This window comes from Eptatretus burgeri, chromosome 14, assembly GCF_056783735.1.
Source record: "Eptatretus burgeri isolate ZD-2024b chromosome 14, Ebu_testis_v1, whole genome shotgun sequence".
Classification (NCBI taxonomy): domain Eukaryota; kingdom Metazoa; phylum Chordata; class Myxini; order Myxiniformes; family Myxinidae; genus Eptatretus; species Eptatretus burgeri.
In genome coordinates, this window is record NC_140974.1 from 14019064 (window position 1) to 14040952 (window position 21889).

The 21889-nt window shown below is 45.7% G+C and overlaps 1 protein-coding gene across 3 annotated transcripts in view; it reads left to right on the forward strand.

Moving 5' to 3' along the window:
* TMEM65 (transmembrane protein 65) overlaps window positions 1-20778 on the forward strand; it is a 37935-nt gene extending 17157 nt beyond the window's left edge. Inside the window, exons 4-7 of one of the 3 annotated variants that reach the window (XM_085853775.1) lie at window positions 161-215; window positions 325-367; window positions 17087-17192; window positions 19812-20778. In XM_085853775.1, the coding sequence (XP_085709901.1) occupies window positions 161-215; window positions 325-367; window positions 17087-17192; window positions 19812-19916 (309 nt within the window). In that variant the 3' untranslated portion in view covers window positions 19917-20778. The remainder of the gene's footprint in view (window positions 1-160; window positions 216-324; window positions 368-17086; window positions 17193-19811) is intronic. The other 2 variants (XM_085853776.1, XM_085853777.1) reach the window with 2 other exon arrangements.
* Window positions 20779-21889: the final 1111 nt, after the last annotated feature.

Here is a 21889-nt window from a genome sequence, read left to right on the forward strand (position 1 = left end):
AACTGCATTTGCATTGATCATTCGATTACGTCGTCTGTGCGGTTGCATCAGTGAATCACAGGGTAGTTGTTAAAGAGAGATGCATTGAGCTGAACGTTTGTAAAGTGATTGGTGCATGAACCACAAAAGGCCATTTGGACTGTAATCCATGTGCGTGCAGGGAACAAAAATCGAACTGTCTTTTGGTGTGATCCTTAGCATATCGACGATGGCAGGTATGATGGCAATTTTCCACTGATCCATGCAATTCCTTTTTCTTGCTTGTGCAATGTAATTTTCCTTTGTACGTGTTATCGAATTGTAAAAGTTTTTTTTGATTTCCAGCTGCTGCTCTGGGGAATTTGGTTTCAGATCTCGCTGGGCTCGGGTGAGCTGGAAACAACTGTGGTTTATTTGTGTGCTTTCTTATTTACTTGCATTGCCATTTTTTTTTTTTTTTAATGTTGCAAGTAAAGAAGAAGGAACGAACCCATCATCATTCAGATTGATCTTCTGTAACAAGGGAAGGGAATAAAGCTCAAACACAGCGAGTGGACCTCTGTCGCATATCGACCCGACGAGCTGAGGCAGGCACCTTGATGGTCGTTGAGCCGTCTGAGTTTTTAACCGACTATCCAATTGTGGCTTGGCAGTTCTCCTGAAAGAAATTCAAATTCCTAGAGTTTAGAATACAAATCCCTATTACTGTTGCTTTCAGCTGAACTTGAATCGCCAACCGTGGATGCCATTCGTGCGTCCTCACCGACAGATCACCGCTGCACCCAGACCTCATCCATTTATTCATTCCAGTGTTTTAACCATCTGGCCTGGTGGCATTATTACAACTCCAAGCCACATCCGAGTCAGTGAAATGTGTTCGAGATTTACAGGTATAATTTTGAAATAATTGTGTTTATTAAAAAAAATAAAAAATTCTAACTTGCACATAATCACAAAATATTGTGCACACATTTTGTGTGTTTTCATTTTTGTTGTCGGTCACATATATGACAGACTTCAAAATAGTGCCAAGTTTCTTCTAAATAAATTACATGCATTCAGCATCTGGGATATCTTAAAAATTCCATAATATTTAATTAAATAATTTCTGAATACCTATACAATGAAATTTTGAAGTTTTAAAATGATCCATGAAAGGATGTAACAAGTCCATTTCACAGTAATAATAAAAAAAAAATCATTCCAGAGGGTGAAATTGTTTGTAATTAAAACTGATGAGAGTCTGGGAGGTGTAAGATCAGTTGAAATGTCAGTGACAAATTTAGTTCTTCATCTTCATCTTCTTCTTTCAGCTGCTCCCGTTAATGGTCGCCACAGCGGATCATCCGTTATGATCTGCATTCTGATTTGGCATAGGTTTTACGCCGGATGCCCTTCCTGATGCAACCCTGGTCGCCTCTTATGACACAGGGATAAGGATCGGGTTTCGCCATGATTCCAGGCTGCCCTACACCCTCTCATAGCGCGGCCCAGCGCAGAGCACCCGTCCTCAAGCGATCCTCCAACCCATGCCTCCAAGTAGCCGGATTACAGGCGCATGCCACTACGCCCGGTAAATTGAGTTCTTCATATAAAGTGTAATTCAGCTGCCCATCAAATGGGTGTTGATGGGTGTTCAGGCCAATCAAATCAGGGGAGACAATAACTGGAGAGAGACACGAGGGAGTCGGGGATGTCCTGTGGGAGGAAAGATTCTGTTGAACAGATGATATCCAGTTTATTGGGAGCGGCTTGGATTGAGAGATCTGTCAGGTTCGAGTGGAGACCTCAGATATGCAAGGTCCACACAGTTGGGGACAGGAGAGAAGATGTTGGGATGGTGCAGGGTGGCTTTGCGGGAGAATGGTGAGAAGGAGGCTTTCAGGTGGTGGGGGAGGTTTGAGTGGGTGGGGTGAGGAGGGCTGCAGAAAGGGGGGACATGAAACTTTGAGGGGGTGTGGGGGAGGGGGAACAGAAAGAGTAGACTTGAAGTGAAGGGATGCTGATTCTCAAATTGGACAAATGGATATAAAGAACAGGGGATGGGAGGGAAGAATTTTTGTTGAAGGTATGGAGAAAAGTGGTCTTGTAGGTGTGGGAAGAGGGTGGGTGGACAAAGCGCTTAGCTGACAGTTTTGGAAAATATTCTTTTTGGAGGAGGAGGAGGGGGAGAAATAGATTGTGGTGAAGAAAAAGATGATGTGGTGTCCTGAGAGAAATAAGGAAAGTGAAGCATTTAAAAATGTTTTTAAAGGAAGAAGTATTTATATTCAATGAAGATTCTGTTTGGAGATATCAAGAAAATAGGGGAAAGGAATAGAGCACAGGAAGTACAGGCAGAAGGAAATTGAAGTAGAATGAGAACAGCACTCGGTGGAGTGCATACTTCCACCAGGCTGAACAGTTCATGTTTTGTATGCCACTGATAGGCCACCTGCACATCTGGAACTCAACCAAAATCGAATTGGCTTGTTCTTGTCATCCACCTAACTCAACCACTAGGTTTTGTCATAATCTGTCCACAATGTTTTGAAATATCGTGCTATATCTTGAAATGGTCATACCGGTTGCCCAGGTTAGAATCCGGTGAGTTGTGTCAAAATGGCCACGATAATCCCTCATATCGGACACCTCCTGTCGGATCCCGCCCGCATCGAGCCACGTCACCATGCAGGTGGAGTTCCTTGGTTCGAGCGAGTGCCGTGCTGATAGGCAGTCACGTGCCAGAACTTATTATTTGGCCAAGTAAACGAGTCACGTGATGCGATCTTATCTGATCAACCACTTGGTCAACTGGATTTATATGGAGCTGTTGGATTAAACCATCATGAACCAACACAAATAACCAGAGACCACGTCCGTTTTGTAAAATGTATTGAAAATAAGCACAACGAAGAAGCTAACACGATCAATAGTTCGCCATTACCAACTACCGATATGTGCATCCGTGAACAGATCGAGCGACGGATAGCAGATCCTTCGTTACCGAAGTCGTTAAGGCTTTAGACACACGGTAGAAGACGAGGGGAATTGACAGGGCAGTACAGTTCCTCGGCAAAACTAGTAAGTTGTTTGTGAGGATAACGGCCATTGTAGATGGTAATTTTCTTTTGTAGGCAACGAGGGGTGGAGGGGGGGGGAGGGAGCTACACATCCCGGCGGAGTGGGGTGTGGTGCCGGTAGGGTAGGGCTTCTTCTGCCTTGAGCTTGTTCTGGAGTGCAGCTTCCAGCTCAGCACTTCTGGGGTTCTGACGATCGATTCTGGTTATCTTGTGCCTTTATAGCCGAGCCCGCTGACGTCATCAATTATAATTTACGCCCCTCCCCTCACCGTCATATTGGTTCAAGCCCCAACCATTGGGCGGGGCTTATACCTTTTCCACGTTGATTTGCAGTTTCGTGCACCAAGGCGGATCTACTGTAGGTGGCAATGTCGCCAGGATGCCCATTTTTGTCACCTAAACTTGTGGAAATGGCAAAGTGTGGTGAAAAAATGGAACATGTAGAAAGAAAACAGAGGACTAAAACAAAAATAATGGCTTGCAAGAATCACAAATTTTAGACACACACAACTGGGTGGGTTTGATGTTTTGAATTATGAATTAGCGATGCATATCTAAAGTAGAACAACACTCGGAAGAGCACATAGGGCAGGTCAGGTATGGGAGCATGCGCCAGAGCAGCGCGTCGCTGCGTTCACTTTCTGCCGGTACTCCAGGGGCCTCCGTCTGGCCATCCCCAGGCAGATGCCTGGCCCATCCCCATATCCTTGAGATGCTGATCAACCTGCTGCAACCATGAGGCACATGGCCAGCCCATTGGCCTCCTCAATTCATGAGGCTCCCTCGCTGAGAGAATCTGGTGAGCGTGATCAGAGTCAGGAAAATGAGCCACGTGTCCATACAGCTGCAGCTGATACTCACGGACGAAGCAGGTAACAAACCTCATTTGAGTCTCTCAGCAACCGCTAATCGGATGCAAAGTCCGATCAGCGATAGCCAAGGATTCTCCGAAGATACCTGGTACCAAAGGAATTAAGTCTCCGTCTCAGATCCCTGGTCAGAGTTAAACTCTCACACCCATAGAGCAAGACTGGAAGCACCAAGGACTTGAACACTCGGACTTTCGTCCTCCCGCACAGGTAGTGACAGCGCCACACCTCATGATCCAGATAATCCATGAATCCCCAAGCCCGACCCAGACGTCTGTTGACCTCTGTCTCACAGCCAGCAGAGATATGAATATCACTGCCAAGGTCAGTGAATCTCTCTGTGACCTCAACATCCTCACCACAAACAGGTACAGACAGGATAGCAGCATCCAAGATGTCATTGAAAGCCTGGATCTTAGTTTTGACCCAAGAAACCCGTAATCCCAGCGGCTCTGACTCCTCATTCAGCATCTTGAGGATATTCAGATATCAAAGGGATATCTTGAGTCTTCGCAAAGACGACCACATCATCTGTGAAACCAAGGTCAGAGATCTTGACATTCCCAAACGATGCAGGGTAATTCCAGCGTAACGGACGTAACATTGAGACAAAAATTGCATCACTAATGTTGAAATTTTGAAAAGGTTAGCCATATTACAGAGAGTTTCTTTATTACATATCGTAATTCGTCTCTATGGCTTTCTGATATTGGTACAAGCCCCACTGTGTAGTGTACTACTAAAGCAAAAAATCAACATTTCAGAGGCGTAACGGACGTAACATCGAAATGGACACAACTAAAACTGGCCATAGCACAATTCTTAAATCCTGCGAAATAACGAATTTGTAGTATACCTCTCATTCACGGTAAGCAAACTAAGCATTAGGAGCATACTTTTTATATTCCAACGATACGATCTGTCTGTTGTTTGTTAAATTTTTTTGAAAAGTACACTAATGAACGTAACTCAGCAATGTAACGGACGTAACCCATGCGATCACATTTTGGATAGTCAATGCTGGGGCGCATTTTATGATATCTATACAATCTCTTACATACATCAGCGAACATTTGGTTGTCCCCCAGCTTGTATAAGCCTCATTGCTTGCATATGCCTCGTTGATGTTGATCTATAGGCACAGAGAGAAATGGACCAAATATGTTGATGAGTCGTTACAGCCTGATCCGATATCAGTAATATTCATCAGCGAATACTACTTCGGATTAAAACATTCATCAAATAGACATATTTTCGACAAAATGAAAACAGACAGAATGACTTGCCGTTGGAAGACGTTGAGGCAGTTCTTTCAAGATGGCCGCCAAATCACGTGACATCATCCACGGAGTAAATATCGCATAAATTATGAAAATTCAGACCCAACTAAACACCGTCCAACAGAAATCCTTTTGAAAAATACATTTTCAAATTTTATGCTTCATGTCCATTATTACGTGGAATTACCTTGCACCGCAGCTTGATCTCTCCAACATCTTCCACAGAATCCAGTCCATACAAGTGCTGAAAAGTGTGGGGGCCAGTGCAAACCCCTCAATAACTCCAGTAACAACTGGAAATAAGTCGGAGAGGGTACCACCACATCTCACAGCACTCTCAGTACCAGAGTATACTTCAGACGTCAGATCGATCAGTTTTGGTGGCACCCCACGAAGACCAAGAATCCTCCAGAGGGCATCCCGATTCACTAAATCAAAAGCTTTGCAGAGATCAACATAGGCTGCAAGAAGCCCATGTCGAGACTCTTGTCTGTGTTTAGTGAGGACCCGAAGAGCAAGGATACGGACAATCGTTGACCTCTTTGGTGTAAAGTGTGGTGGAGTCTGCGGGCCTACGGGGAAGGGCATGGTGGTGTGGGAGTGGTCATCGTATCTGCAAGGGATATAAGGTGTGCGCGCCGCCTGAGGCGTCGTAGTAATGCTGGAATCGTCCGGCTCGTGAGTGTGCTAATACGCAATAAAGGAGAGCCACGGGCAGAGTACGCCCGAGCTCGTGCTTGTGCACCACAGCCCGGCTCGACTGTTCCTCCGCATCGTGCCTGCCTGCTAAGCATCTTCTATTCAGTACATTACAGTTGGCGACGAGGATCTTCGGATCGGCGTGTGCAGGGCGGCAAGTAACCCGTGCGGTTCCAAGCTACGGAGCCAAGGGTCTCACCAGCACGAGCATGGCAGAAGGTCGGGGCACGGCGCACGGACGCGTACCCGTGTTCGGGGGAGATGAGTTCGAGTTGTTTTCTGAACAGTTAGGTTGCTACTTTCGCGCGAATGATGTAGAGGATGAAGAGAAGCGCAAGGCGATCTTGCTCGCCTCGCTATCAACGGAGCACTACCGGCTGCTAAGTGATTTGGTGGCTCCAAATAGACCCAGTGATGACGGGCTATCGTTTCAGGACATCGTGGCGAAAATGAAGACCCACTTGGCGCCAGATAAGTCGTTACATCTCGCGCGGTTCCAGTTCGATCACCTCGCTAAGGGTGGCGAGGAGCGCGTTGCAGACTTCGTAGCACGGGTGAAGCATTCGGCTGTGCCGTGCAAATTCACAACAGAGGAACGTCCGGCACGGCTCAGGGATCGTTTTATTTCTGGTCTGCGAGACGCAAAGATGGTAGCAGCCATCCTGCGGTTGACCGACATCACATTCGACTCGGCGGTCGCGACTGCTTCGTCTGTCGAGCAGACACTCACGGATGTCCGCACCATTGCTGGCCAGGACGTAATGAGTAGCTCCAGCTGGGGCATGTCGGCTAATCCTGAGGTCCACGCGGTGACCGCACAGGTGCCGCAGGTCGCGCAGCCCGGAGTCCGCGCGATGGCTCAAGTGCCGCAAGTCGCACGCGCGCCTGGCGGTGCGGGACGAGGGCACGCACCGCAGCACGGTCGCACCGGGAGCGAAGGGGCTTTCCAGGGGTGCTGGGGGTGTGGGGGCCGCACCTGCGACAAATGTGCCCGTATAAGAACACCGTGTGTTTGCATTGTCACAAGGTGGGACATTTGAAGCGTGAGTGTCGGATGGCGGGGGCCTCCGTTGGGGTCTTGGATGACGAGGTGCGGGAGGACCCCAGTGACCTGGAGATCGGCCTGCAACCAGGGCATGGCGATGCCGGCGAGCCGGAGCAGGAGATGCAACCACGGTTGAGTCTGTTTTCCGTTGGTTCGGAGATGACGACGCCTTTCACGGTGGAGGTCGAAGTGAATGGCGCACCGACCGTGTTTTGCGTGGATACCGGGGCTGTGGTGTCGGTCATGGGTGAGCAGGCGGCTCGTGGTCTTCGCCTGGTCAAGACGGCCTTGTCGTTATACACGTACACCGGTGAAGCGATTGCACCACTTGCGAGGGCCGACGTCTCAGTGCGCTACCGAGGTCGACGCGCCCGACTCTCGGTGTTCGTTGTACGAGGGGAGGGGCCCGCCCTTTTGGGTCGGGACTGGCTGGCACACCTCGGACTGGATCTCCGGTTCGTACCTCCAGTTGTGCCAGTGCTCTCTTCGAGGCCTTCGTCGAGTACCGAGGGCGAGGCTCTGGCGGCGGGGGCCGCATCGATGCAACGGGAGCGGCCGTTCGTTGCTGCCTGCGGCGGTGATGTGCGGTTCGGGAGCGGCGAGAGCCGTATCAGCTCTCGCGATGAGTTCCCGCGTTTCGGTAGCGCTCGTGAGGCAATGCGCGCCGGTGTTGTTCGGGCGGCTGCGACAGGTTGCGGTGAGCCCGTGGCGTTAAAGGGAGTCGCGAGTCACAACATCGAGTCGACAACCAAGAAACGGACTCGTGATGTGGGTTGTGGGTTGTTGTTCATGGCATATGTGTTTTTCCTTGCTCTAGTGATGCAGTTTAACGTTGTTGAAGTTAATGCCAGCAGTTCCCGTGTGAAAGTGGATTCGGCGGAGATCAATCAATGGGATTTGTATTATGATCAATGTGATGTGGGGGCTTTGGAAGCGGTGGTGGCGAATAAAGAGGTTGGGTTGGCCTTCCATTGTCCCGGGCCGCGGGTTGTTGCTTTGTCATGTGCTGGGATTTTATCAGAAGAGCGCGCTGTACGGAGAAATGAGTTTGCAATGGTTCGAATGATGTTCGTAGTGATTTATAACGAGCCTATGATTGAAGTGTGGTTTAAATGGAATTGCGACCGTCTAGCTGCCGTGTGGGTCTTGGAGATCGACTCGGAACCAAGACTGGTGCACTGGTCGGCGTTACCCCCACCTCTGGTTGCGAGCGCAGCTCCCTGTGTTCGCTCAAGGCCGTTTAGACGGGCGTTGGCGTCTCAACTGATTGTGGTGCGTGGGTTGTTTTGGAGCATTAAGTGCGTACAGCCAGCGGCGCTGTTCAGCGCCCCCGGCCAAGGTCGATCAAGGCTGGTGCTGGCGCCACGGCTTCCAGACAGCGGGCTTCCGGCCTCGGAATGTTTATCTACGTCGGGTCTGCCTGGGGGGAGTGGGCCGGAGGCGTTTGATGGTGCCGGGGGAGGTTGGCTCGAAAGATCGCCACGACCTCGGCGAGGGCCATGTCAGCATGAGCCGCCTGGGGGCGTTTCCGCTGTGTAGGGCTGCTGTGTTTTTCGCCTTGCTGCTTCATATCGGTAACGCGGCCAGAGTTTGGGAGGTGCTGTGTCTTCGGAATCTGGTCGTGGCAGCTCCATTAACTCGCTTTCACGCATTATATGATGTGGTGTGCTGTTATACTTCGCTGTTTTCATTTTATTTTCATGGTTATTATACCGAAGTCCTTTGTGTTGTTTATGCTTCTTATAATGGTGATCATTTAATAATCATAGTTTTAGGGGGGAGGAGTGTGGTGGAGTCTGCGGGCCTACGGGGAAGGGCATGGTGGTGTGGGAGTGGTCGGAGTGGTCATCGTATCTGCAAGGGATATAAGGTGTGCGCGCCGCCTGAGGCGTCGTAGTAATGCTGGAGTCGTCCGGCTCGTGAGTGTACTAATACGCAATAAAGGAGAGCCACGGGCAGAGTACGCCCGTGCTCGTGCTTGTGCACCACAGCCCGGCTCGACTGTTCCTCCGCATCGTGTCTCCCTGCTAAGCATCTTCTATTCAGTACATTACATAAAGCTTGACTGCTCTGGATGCTGGTGCTCAAGCAGATGGTGGTGAACCTGATCAAGAATTATCTGAGCAAAGAGCAAAGACCTTGCCTGGCACTGAGAGCAGCATCACCCCTCGGTAGTTATTGCAGTCTTGGCGATCACCCTTCTCTTTCCAGAGAGGGACAACAAGGCCCCTCTTCCAGCCAGTTGGGATGGTGCCTGTGTTCCAGGCAGAGCACAGAACTGCATGCAATGACATGAGTACAGCATTTCCACCAGCATTGAAGTTCACCATGGATGCCACAGATCCCTGGAGCTTCACCCCATTTCAACCGGTTCACCACAGCCTGTGTTTCCACAATCAAAGGTGGACCACAGTTGATTGGAAGGTCAGCAACAGGGATTGCAACACCCCTGACATCCAACTCTGTAGCCGGTGGATCAGCCTGGTACTCACTCACCAGCTAACAGCTTAAAGTAACCGGCCCAGCGGGCCTTCACTTTGGACTCCTCTGTCAAGAGCCTCCCACCCTCTGCTCTCACTGCAATACACTGAGGGATGGGCTTGGACGAACACAATGTGCGAAATCCCCTGTAAGCAGGACCAGAATCACTTGACCACAGGTGATGCTTTACCCCTCACAGATTCCTTGTGCATAGGCCTCCTTGACCACCATTGGTGCACGTACAGTTTTACGCCTCAGCTCCCTGAACAGCTCAGCTCTGCCATTCAGCCTGGTCCTGCGACTCTGGGCAATGGTATCCAGTGTCGCTTGAGAGACAAAATTCTTCTTTGCCCTCCAGTGAAGGCAACATCAAGGACGATAGTCTTGAAGGCACTCCACAACTCTTCAGGATCCCTCAAAGCACCCAGACTCCCCAATCCTCCACTCAGCTTGTTTGCAAAGTCCTCAGCGACCCTCTTGTCCCTGAGCTTGCCAACATCTAGTCTAGGCTGGGATGGTACTATTCTCCTGCATTTAAGGTGCAACTTAAGAGTTGCTGCAACAAGCCGGTGGTCAGTATTGAGGAACTGAGCACTGCGGTAGACCCTGCATTTCTGCATCATCCTCCAGCGACCATCAGCGAGCACGTGGTCAATCTCCTTTGCCACACCACCAGCGTTGGAAGACCAAGTCCAGTGATGAGTCTGTGGGCGCTGAAACCATGAACCAGCCACCCCAAGTCCATGACTCCCTTACTAAGTCAAGGAAGTTAGTGCTATTCTGGTTCACAGTTCCAGATCCAAGGGGACCAACACATGTTCCATAACCATCTCTATCAGTTCCAGTCGATGCATTAAAATCCCTCAAGACTCGAAGTGTATCTTGCGTGGGGCACTGATCAACCACAGACTCGAGCGTGGCACAGAATGCATCCTTCACGGTGAGATCACTCGCTTCAGTGGGAGCACATACAGAGACCAGGGAAACGACACCCAAGGAGTGACTAATCCTGAGTCTCATCATCCGCTCGTTGACCGGTGTTACATGAATTATCATTGGAGTCAGCATACAGCAACTCCTTGGGCATGGTAAGCATCAGAGTAACCAGACCAACAGTCGGTGTAACCACCCGCCATGATCTCACCGCAATCCGGTCTCCGAACCTCAGAGATTGCTGCAATACTGATGTCCAAACGCTTGAGCTCGGATGACAGACAGGTGATCATCCTCTCTTCGGGATCGGACATGACAGGCACCCACCTGAAGGGACCACCTCAGGTTAACCCAAGGAGACCGTCGTCTGATGGAAGACACCTCAGCACCACCCTGACACACTCTCCCGCAATCTGACCCAGGAATGTTACCTCGTGGTTTCCTTCCTATCATCAAAGATTGGGGGTCCCGAATGCTTTGCCACAATTCCGTCATCCGGTGAGCTGCCCTGCGAAGGGAAGCTGCACAGGAGGTACTCCCACGGAGTGGGTTTTCATGTTTTTTTTTATGCATCCCTCCTCCGTATGCTGAACAGTTTACGTTTTATATCCCACTGATAGACAGGATCTGGATCTGAACCTGAACCAATATCAAATTGGCTTATTCTTGCCATTTAATTAACTTATCTACCAAGTTTTGTCATAACTCATCCATTACTTTTGAAATCTTATGCTTTGCATTGTTTTGCAAGAAATAAGGAAAAAAATTTTTTTGCAAGAAATTATTTTTTTTAATTGTATATGGATTCGGATCTTCACCAAAATCTAATCATGTCTTCCTTCTCACACATCAAATCTGTCCACCAAATTTCGTCTGAATCCGACCACAACTTTTTGGGATATTCTGCTCAGAAACAAGCGGGTGAATACATAACCTCCATCCACCTTCGATTGCGGAGGTAATGAGATCGTTGTGGAGCAGAAATTTTTTTTAATTTTTTTTATTTTTGAAGCGACGAGGGGAAATAGGATAATGTTGAGGATGTATTAGTAAAATAGTTTGGAGAAAGAAGCAAAACGAGGGGCACAAAAGGGACACAGAATTTTCACATTTGCTATCTCAGGAGCATAGGCCTTGAACAACACAAACAAATTCGACAAATACAGTCCAAACTAGAAGGGCACGTGGTAGAGCACATACCTCCACCACATCATGCCTGATCCACGAGAACATATCGGGCCCATTACTTTTTTGAAATATCATGCTATGTATCGTTTTGGGCCCAATCTCTCAATGGTGAAGAATCACTTTAAAGATTAAAAAAATTCTCGTATCCGAGTCTGGATTCAGATCTACCAAAATGGAATCGATTCGTCCTTGTCACTTGTCCTTGTCACGTCCTAATACACACACACACACACACACACACACACACACACACACACACACACACACACACACACACACACACACACACACACACACACACACACACACACACACACACACACACACACACACACACACACACACAACCTGTCCACCAACTTTCATTTGAATCCATCCACAACTTTTTGAGATATCGTGCGATATATCGGTTTAGTCGTCCTATCTCTCAATGGTGAAGAATCACTTAAAAATTCCAGTCGCCAGGTTTGGATCCGGATCTTCACCAAAATTTAATCAGTTCATCCTTGTCGCATACCCAACCTCTCCACCAAATTTCATGCTAATCCAGGAGTTCCCAAACTTTTTCGGGTTACCGCCCCCTTGGCCCCCAGAGCACTTCCCCAACATCCCCTCCCATTCCCTGCATTGCATAAAAACTAAAAAAAAAAAAATTGATTTACACTGCACAGTAGAAGATAATAGCAACTGCAAATTCAAAACCATGACAACGAAATGCACTATTTATTCAAATCTAATATAAAGCTACAAATAAGCTCACTTCTTTATTTAATAATTTTTTTAAAAGAACTTAATGACTTATTACAGTAAAACCAACTTTCATTAACTATATAATAGCGTGCATTAGTTGTCCATCGACTTCATTGTTCTCTCAACTTCCAACGAGATTGATGAGCTTGGTGTAGTGATATCAGCTTCTCAACATCAGGCTGAAAGTCGCTCTGAAGGAGTCTCAGATCCCCACGTTCAGTAATTTGCAGTCTGTTTTGTTGCTTGGAATGAAGTTGGGTGACCACACTGAAACCGCGCTCTCCTAAATACGATGTTGGAACGGCAATAACGAGCATCTTGACCTTTTCCCACAATGCAGGATAGTGTTCAGTGATTTCTTTCTGCAGCCAAAAGTGTTGATATGATCTTTTTGACCCTTGGCTTCAGCTCAACGACATTTTGCAGCGAGATCAGTTCTTCCTCCATCCTTCCTGTTTCCTCATTGCAAGGGTCTAGGAATGGATTTATTACCCAGTCTAGAATTGGGATTGAAAAAAAGATCCTGAAATCTCTGAGACATGTCTTTGTGCAACTCATCCAGGTGTGCACAATATACTTGAAAATCATCATCTGGTATTCTGTCTTTCTCTTCCAACTTGGAGAGGCTCGGGAATTGGAATAGCTCACAATGGCCAATGAAATATTGACTCCCCTTTCGTAGCTGTTTCTAGTTGCCTTGCAAATAACAACTCTTGAACCAAGCTTTCATCTTTTACGAAGCGAACATAAGCAAGAAGCAAAGATTCGTTGCCCGGCAAAGTTGACTCATCCAACTGTAATGCAAATTCTGTTGTCCGAAGTATGTTGCACAATGTGTCTTCAACGTTCTCAGCCATTTTGTCGATTCTTCTTTGAACAGAGTTATCGCTGAGTGGAATTGCTTTAATTATTTATTTGATCAGGTGACTTATGCAAAACTGTACTCAGAACCTTCCTTATTGCTGGCAGAATCAGTTGTTCTCCGATTATATGGGGCTTTCCAGATTTAGCAATTAGCAATGAAATGCTGTATGAAGCATGCAAACCATCACTGTCTTGTGAAGTGCTGGCAAACATGTTTCACAGTGTTTTCGGTTTCTGAAAGTTTTCACGAAGTGACTGAAAATATCCCAAGTTTTTGTCTGCTTCATTAGACTGTATTCTCTTCAAATGGTCAAGGAGTCTGGAAGGTTTCATTGTCTCATTTGAAAAGACCTTCTCACCCAACAGACACATCGGCTGCTGTTGGACGTTTGGTGCTGGTCTAAATCCATCTTTCAGATATTCCACACTATATTGTCGACACTTCTTTTTCATTTGTTCTGCTTCCGCCATATTTGTTCTTGATTCTGGAACAAAGAATTAAGATTTTACAATTTTACAGATAAAACATTATGCATCAAGAAAACTACCAAAACTTTAAAAAGACGAGCATATCATATTTGGCGTCCGCGTCCCTTCCCCCTTTTTTACCAGTACCCGATAAATGTAGTTTCGAAATTTACACACACAAATAAATTATTCAGGGAAAGTGGGGGGAATGGCAGCACTTTTTAAAAATACTCAAATATTTTACACGTACTTATTTATATTGTTGTGGTTACCAAATTCGCAAACCACCATTCAGGTCCCTTAGGTGAGGTATCTCGGTAAGTGCATGTGTAGTTAGGCCCAAACCCGTTGTCTAGTGGGAATACATGTCATTTATGCGTGCTGCGACTCTTCAGGATAGCCGTTTTTCTTTTGCTATCTTTATTTTGGACCAACCGCCATGATTACCACCACAACCACAACATCAACCACCAACCACAACGCCGCTTCACCACAACCGCCACGACCTTCACGTCACACCTCGCAACCGTCGCATCGCCACCGTTCTTGCGCCGCTGTGGGTACCGGTGTTGGACTCGTGCAGGGCGCGCGCCGAACGGCGTGTACAAAATCACGGATTTTGTGCTTCAAAAACGGATCAAAAACGACACACGCCCACTTTTTGCCGTCCAATCGGTGAGCGAGGGGCGAATTGGCCCCGCCCCCAGGGCGATCGATATATGCAAATTTATGGATCAAAAAGCCTTCACGCCCACTTTTTCTCGGGCCAATGGGGAGCGAGGTGAAAGGTCGAAGGGAGGGGGTCAAAGATGAGAGGGCGAAGCTACGGGGCTGATAAAAGGACCGTGTTCGTCAGTCCAGAGTAGTAGCGTAGGAGAGTAGAGAGTAGGAGAGTCGGAAGGGAACAGAGAGTCAAGACTTCGCGGGCGGTGGAGTTGGCAAGAAGGAGCTGGTCGTCGTGTGCGTTGGAGTCGGAACGGAGGGGACGGAGCTGTGGAGAGGCGGCGAGGGCAGACGAGGGGTGCTCGCGTCGTGCAGGGAGCTGCACCCCAGGGAGGCCGACAGCGCGACCTGGCCGAGGTGGAGACGCTCGTCGCGGGACAATAAGAATCCTCTATACCCCGAGCATCAGCAACCCCCTCCTGTTTCCCCCCGCGCTGAGATAGTGCGACCAAGGGGGCCCCTTTCCCACCCCCTACCAGACACTGTCCGCGAGGCCCGCGGAGTTGAGGCGCCATCGCCGCTCCGCGTCTCATCACCAGACGGGTAGGCCCGACCCGGTTTCGGCCTCAGGCCCGCCTCATCCTTGAGGGTATTCTTTTCCTTGGTTTTGGGTATGTGTTGTCGGCGCCGTCTGTGAAGTAGAATTGTATAAGTGTTGCCGTGTGCTCGGTAGTCGGTATTAGCTCTGCATTGTGTTTTCGCTTTTATATTTGCTTTTTGTGTAAATGGAATTGTGTTTTTCTTTTCTGTGTGCATTTGGTGGAATTGTATATGTGTGCTTCCCGTGTGCCGCGAATAAATGTGCTTTGTGTTGAACTGTTTCCCGCTTCGCTTCGTCATTTCCTCCATTGAATCCTCATCTTGCTTCACGTAAAGGGTTGGTAGTGGGCTGAATACGCCCGATAATTAATCGAACCGTCGAGGTCGACGATAACACCGCTCGGTTATCCCGATAGTACGGAACGGGTCGCTTAAGTGGCCCGTGTCCGAAGTCGACCTGCGGCGAGGTGCGATCGCCCGGTCTACCCTCCGCGTGGGTACTTAGGTAGGTCGAATTTGGCGAGCAACCCTATCCCACGCGGGGGCTGATTGGCTCGATCGCGGTGAGACCGAAAGGTCCACCCGTGACTGGTTCCCGGCGTTAGTCCGAGAGGGTCATGACTGGATTGTCCGTCCGGTGGGCGACGTGCCGCGATTCGAGTTACGTGGCCGTCAGCACGCCGGCGGGCGCGGAATCCGCAACAATATTAACGGATAAATTGGTGAAAGTAAATTGTTAGAATGAATTTTCCAATATTTTAATGCATATTTAACTTCAAATATGTATTAAATATTTATAATTTATATTTGAAAATTCTACTAAGTGGCCGGCATTTCCCATCGATGTGGAGTAATGTCGGCACCATGGTCGCCATTACCCAAACATGTTATTTTTATGTAATAATATAATAAAAAATAACATTTTATGATTTATTTTATTTATTTAAAGCAAATAACTGAGCTGAGTAACAAATGCGTTGTATAATCATGCAGAAAACGGTCAAAAAATGATTCCCGACTGTCGGGTTTGGGAGAGAATTGAGAATACGGTTCTGCTTACCAAAAGCCGAGGACTGTAGAGGAATGGCTCACAAGTCAAGCAGTCCCAGTGGAGTAGCATGAAGTTGCGTGAAGGCCGAGGTTGGTTTCTAGGGACAGAGGCAGGGTGCTTGCCTCTCACGGAGATAGCGCGTGGCCGACAAGGGTCAACACTTGGAGACGAGTGATGAGGGCCGGCCAGAAGCGGGGTGGGGGATGGGGGGGAGAGCTGGAGGGACGATTCTGGAATCTTCCACACCGCCAAAAGTCGCATATGAACATAAAAAGGATTGCTGTTAACAGTGGCGTTGCCAGGTATGAAAATCTGGAGGGGCCAGCAATCTTTTGGGGGCACTCACTCAAAATTGATAATGGAAAATACGAGGTAAGTGTGAGCTCATACATTTTTTACACCCAAAATTCTGGGGCCAAATTATAGGCTGAGGGGACCTGGGCACTGAGCAACGACGAGCGAAGTCAGGGAGGGTCGGTGGGTTCGGGTTTGTTCAGGCGGGAGGATCGGTGGGTTAGGGTTTGTTCAGGCGACATTCTCCTAAGCACTCACGTTAGGGCCCTGTATAACCAAAACCACTGCGCTTTTACATATACGCTTTATGTTAAGTAGTTCAATTGTTGAATTTAGCCTGTCAAATCCTCAGTCACCCCTCTTGCTATTGAGCGGCCCCCTGCCACCCCCTTTTCCATATCGCCCCCTTAGCTCCTCCTAACGCCCCCAGGGTGGTGGGGGGGGGGGCGATATCGCCCACTTTGGGAATCACTATCCTTATTCATCCACAACTTTTTGAGATATCCTGCATACAAACAAATAGGCAAACAGACACAGGGGTGAAAACATAATATCCTTCCACTTTCAGTGGTGGAGGTAACAAAGTACGATTTAACATAGAATATTGGACAAGATATAACAAAAAAAAAAACATGACAAATCTGCTTCAGAAATGAGGTTGACAGTGGCAGATTCGACCAACCTGTTGGGGAAAAAACCCAAACCGGACAGTTTTGAGAAACAATGCTTGGCCAAGATGCTCATAAGATATGGTTTTACAACTGTAAATGGCACTTGCAAAGCGATGTGTGATTTGCTTCATCTTCATGAGGGCTGCTGTTTGAATTGGTCACTTTTTTATATTTTCCTCCCACCTGCAGGCTGGCAGGCTATGTGGAGATATTGTCAGGGAAGGTGGGTTTCCCTGCACCCCACTTAACTCCAAAGCAGACGGACATGTGGCAAACGCGAGTCACCTCCCACCTGGTTTGTCTGCGCACTTTACTGCTCACAAACCATTTGCCTTTCATCCAAACAAACTGATAGTTAAGAGTTATTTACAACTGATCATTCAGGTATCTGAATAAAATGCTTGTGGATCTAAATATTATTGATAAATTCATCATTATTGTCATTCTACATAAGAGGTGTCTTTAATTCTCGAGTTTTGCTAAATGACTTCTTTTTTTTTAACCTGTGGCGTAATTACAAGGCACATTTTCAATTTTGTTAACGTTGTTTGAAGTATCCATGTTGATAATTTGACTGCTGTACCGAAAATGTTTGGCACGGCGATGGGTTCTGGTCAAGCGGGTTATTCTTGATTTCCCGGAGCCGTTGGCCTTTCTCACAGCGAGATTTTGGCATCTTTCGCAATTAAAACGTTCTGTGGAGGATTTGATGATTAGATCTGCAGTGTTGGCATTTTTTATTCTGAATAACGATGAAATGATGTCTGGCGATGACCTTTTCGTGAAGGAAATTATCCTACAGGGCCTTCAAGTTATTCACAGTATGCACATGTCATGGAATTTTGAGATGCACCCCCCCCTCCTCTCCCCTTCGCCCACCTTTTTTCACACCTCTTACCACCACTTTTTTATACACATCATGTAACATTGGTATAAAGATGAAGGAGTTTGAATTTGTTGTACGGAGTTTTGTCAGCTGTAACAGGACAAATTAAACCAATTAATTAACCTTTGTCTTTGTGGCCCAAGTGATGGCAGAGACTATTTTAACCAGTCTGTCTGCTTGCAGATCTACTCAATACAGATCCTTCTTTCTTGGATCTACTGTAATGTATATGCCCGATGCGGCTGTGCCTTGTCAAACGCTCCATCTTTTCCATCAAGTATTCTCATGTCATAATAATGGGGAGAATGTCATGGAAATAAAAGGATCACAAATGCATTTTGTGGGTGGAGATGAAAAAATAACATGATGGGGTCCAAAATATCAACACTATTACTTTTAAAATGGAATATCTTCCCTTGAAAAAAACCAAAATCGATTGTGTTTCATACTTGCACTTGAGAGAGACAGCATTGTGAAGCCTCCCAGGTGTCTATAGATTGCAGTAGATATTCCATTGAACGATCTACATGAAAGTACATTTGTGTGCAGACTGACACCGAACACACAGACCGCAATAGCCTCTCCCATCTTCGATCATGGGTTAGGCTAAAAATGGCTGTTTGTACCATCTCCTCGATTGTATCAATTCCCCATTATTCATTTCATTTCGTGATCAAGTCTACGGACGTGAAGGTCGTCCTGTAGATCTTCTGGTCTATAGTTTAGAGTGCTCGTGGGTGACATTCAGTGTAAGTTGAAATGCTAAAGGTACGTTGTATCCCCTGACAATGTATGGTTTCATGCAATCGTGTGAATTTACATGTGCAATAAACATACGTGGAATGTTTCCCCACGCATGCGAAGCGAAACGTGGGGTTAAGCAATTGGTTCACTTCTGTTCGTCCGTCAACAAACATCATTTTTTGATGGAAGAACAACTTAAATGTTATATTTTCAACATGAATCGGAAAGCAAACCTGTAGTTTAGCAGTACTTTGACTCTGAATTTGTCCTGATCACACATGTGCATGGAGGAGTGAGATAAAAAAATTTTTTTTACTATGTCTGCCTGTCTGGCAGTCCAACAAAATTGAAAATCATTCCAAACAGGAAACTTACCTGTTTAAGGACTTTATGAATAACACAAACAATGGGCATGAAGGGCGAATGTGCATCGTGTTTGGGCGGTGTTGAAGACTGTGTCAACGGTGGTAAATTCTGGAATTAATTAAAAAAAAAAATTGATATTTACAATTTATTTTATTTCACTTTAATTATATACTTGAACACTGCAGAACACAAATTGCCTTCTTATCACTTCCAAAAACCTCCAGGTTTGCAGTACTTGGACTTGTTAAATGAGGCAGTGTATCATTCCGCATCAACGGTGGTAAACTTCCATTTTATTTTGATGCGACCTTTAAAATCATCATTTTATTTCAATTTAATTATACACTTGAATACTGTGTGAGGTAAGGTGTTCTATGAACTCTCTAGTTGTCTACTCTGCTGACCCCCAAGAGCCAACTTGCAAACGATACGATGTGATCTTTGATGCTCACATGGATAATGACTGGATCGTCAGGACTGCACTTGATCAGCAATGTTTGTCAAATTCAGTGACTCACTAAGGTCATTGGCTATCAGGCTATTAACCTGATCCATCTGAACAAAAATAAATGTGTGCACTTAAAAAACAAACAAACAAACAGTATGTATGTATGTATGTATGTATGTATATATATATATTTATGTATGTATATATATATGTATGTATATGTATGTATATATATATATATATACATACATATATATATATATATGTATGTATATATATATATATATATGTATGTATATGTATGTATATATATATATATATATATATATGTATGTATGTATGTATATATATATATATATATATATTGCTTTTGATTTGCATGTTTTTATGATTTGCATGATTAAAGGCTACTTTTATTTTTTATTTTGAGAATTGGACGATGGTAAATCTGATGTCATCTTTTGTTGCAGGGGCGAGCGCTTGGGATTACAGTTGGCTGTATCCTTGGGATGTTTCCGTTGTTGTTTTTATCGGAACATGAAGATGACAGAAATTCACCGGAGAAGCAGAACTAATGAGGGTGTTTAATCTCCGCATATTTATAATAATCACTTGAACTAAGGGGCGGAAGGAGCGGAAGGTGGTGGTAGAGGGAGAGCGCAATTGTTTGTATTGGGACTGAAATCTTCTTCTAAATATGTTGTATTTCGAGTGGATAAAATGAAGGTACTGCCATGGTTTTTAGTTTTGCTTAATGTGCAAGGGTTGGCTCCCTGCAAATATGTTGTAACCGCACTCATGGCGTTCGCATATGATGAGAAATGGATGCAAGTCAGCTTCCAAAGCCGCTGTTCCGTTGACACGATAAAATAAAATGGCCTTTGCACTTTGTGGCTCAAAAGCTGTTCAGCGTTACTATGTATTGGCATTGTAAATGCTCGATGTGTAAATACAACTAATTGGTTATTTTGTCATTTTGATATGCTAAGCTGAACCTGTTGCTCTGGTGCAAAAGTTCAGTTCTCAAATTGGTGCTTCAAGTATAATTGTTCTTGTGTTGTTTCAATGCAGAACATAATAATTGTCATTTTTTTCTTAACTTGGTCATCTGATTTGCTTTTGAAGTTTGAATCCTTCACAAGTTGTTGGTGTATACATTTTATTGATATAATTTAAAATGCATTGGATGATGGGAAACCCACCAAATTGATATTTGTAATTATTAATGTTTATGAAGATTCCTGGGTGTTTGGTTGTTGTTTTTATCCTAAATGAGTAAAATAATGGTTTAAATAATAACGTTATATTATCCTCTTGTTTACATATCAATCGCTGGAATGCTGTACAGTACTTTAGTTTGATTCATTCATGACAACAACGTTTGGCATTCATACAGACTTGTCTCAACCTTTTGCAAATAATAAAGTCTGAGCTTTACATTTTCCGAATTTGGTTTTCTTTTTATGCCGAAGGTGAATTTTATTGTTGTTGTGTGAAAACTAAATTCGTAATAACAAGGCAGCCAATTTGGGGAAACCTTATGTTGAATAATATTGATTACAAAAACATGAAAATGTTGAACCATGAAGCCCAAAGTTGAGGTGGTTCTTGGAATGTGCTTCATTTAAGGAAATTTATGTACGGGTACAGTTCATACCTTGTGATTTTAGGAAGTTTGAGTTCACATCCCACTTCCACCCAGATATTCTCAACTTCGGTTTAATGAATTTTATTTCTCTCTCCGTTACCAATTTCCCAAATACTGATGTGATTCCGTTACCAACTTTGTTGACATTGCTGTGAACACGTCGATAATCAATCGCGCCTTCCTTCCAAAGTTAACATTCCATGTTCATTTCATGAAACCCAAAAATGTATTTGATGGAAGTTTAATTTTTTTTCATGAAACAGTGGCAATTTATTTGTGCTGTGTTTATCGAAGGATCTTGTGTGGCCTGGAACCACCTTGTGCTGTCCGCTCAAAAAAGAAAATTGTCATGTCAAACATTATTTTATATTGTTTTTGGAAAACCTGGTATTGGCTTAACAGTTAAGGTGGCTGGCTGTCGATGTTCAAGTCTTGAGCTCACGCCTCTGTCGTGACGTTGAATTAACACCAGGTGGGTTGATTGAATCAATCAACTTGGTGAATCAACTTAATTCAGCCTGTCATCCGTATGAGGTCAGATAAATGAGTAATAACTTACTGAAAACGGGGCACTGCATCAGTGGGACAGCTGTGCTACCGGCAATGATGCAACCAGCAGCCGCAGGCTGCAGACAAAACAAATTATTTTTGGACCCTGAACAGAGAAACCCAGGGGATTGTGGGGATGGTGAATGGTTTGGAATATCTGTTCCATGGGCTGTAGACAGACAGGGTGAACCAATTGCTTAACCCTGACTTGTGTAATGCATTGTGGGTTAATTATGTCTGAAGAAAGAAGATGCAAGTGAAGGAACCAAATGGAGATGTGCTATCAATCGACAAACCCTCTAAATTAGGGGAAAGTTTCATTAAATGAATATGATGATGGTTTGTCTGTCC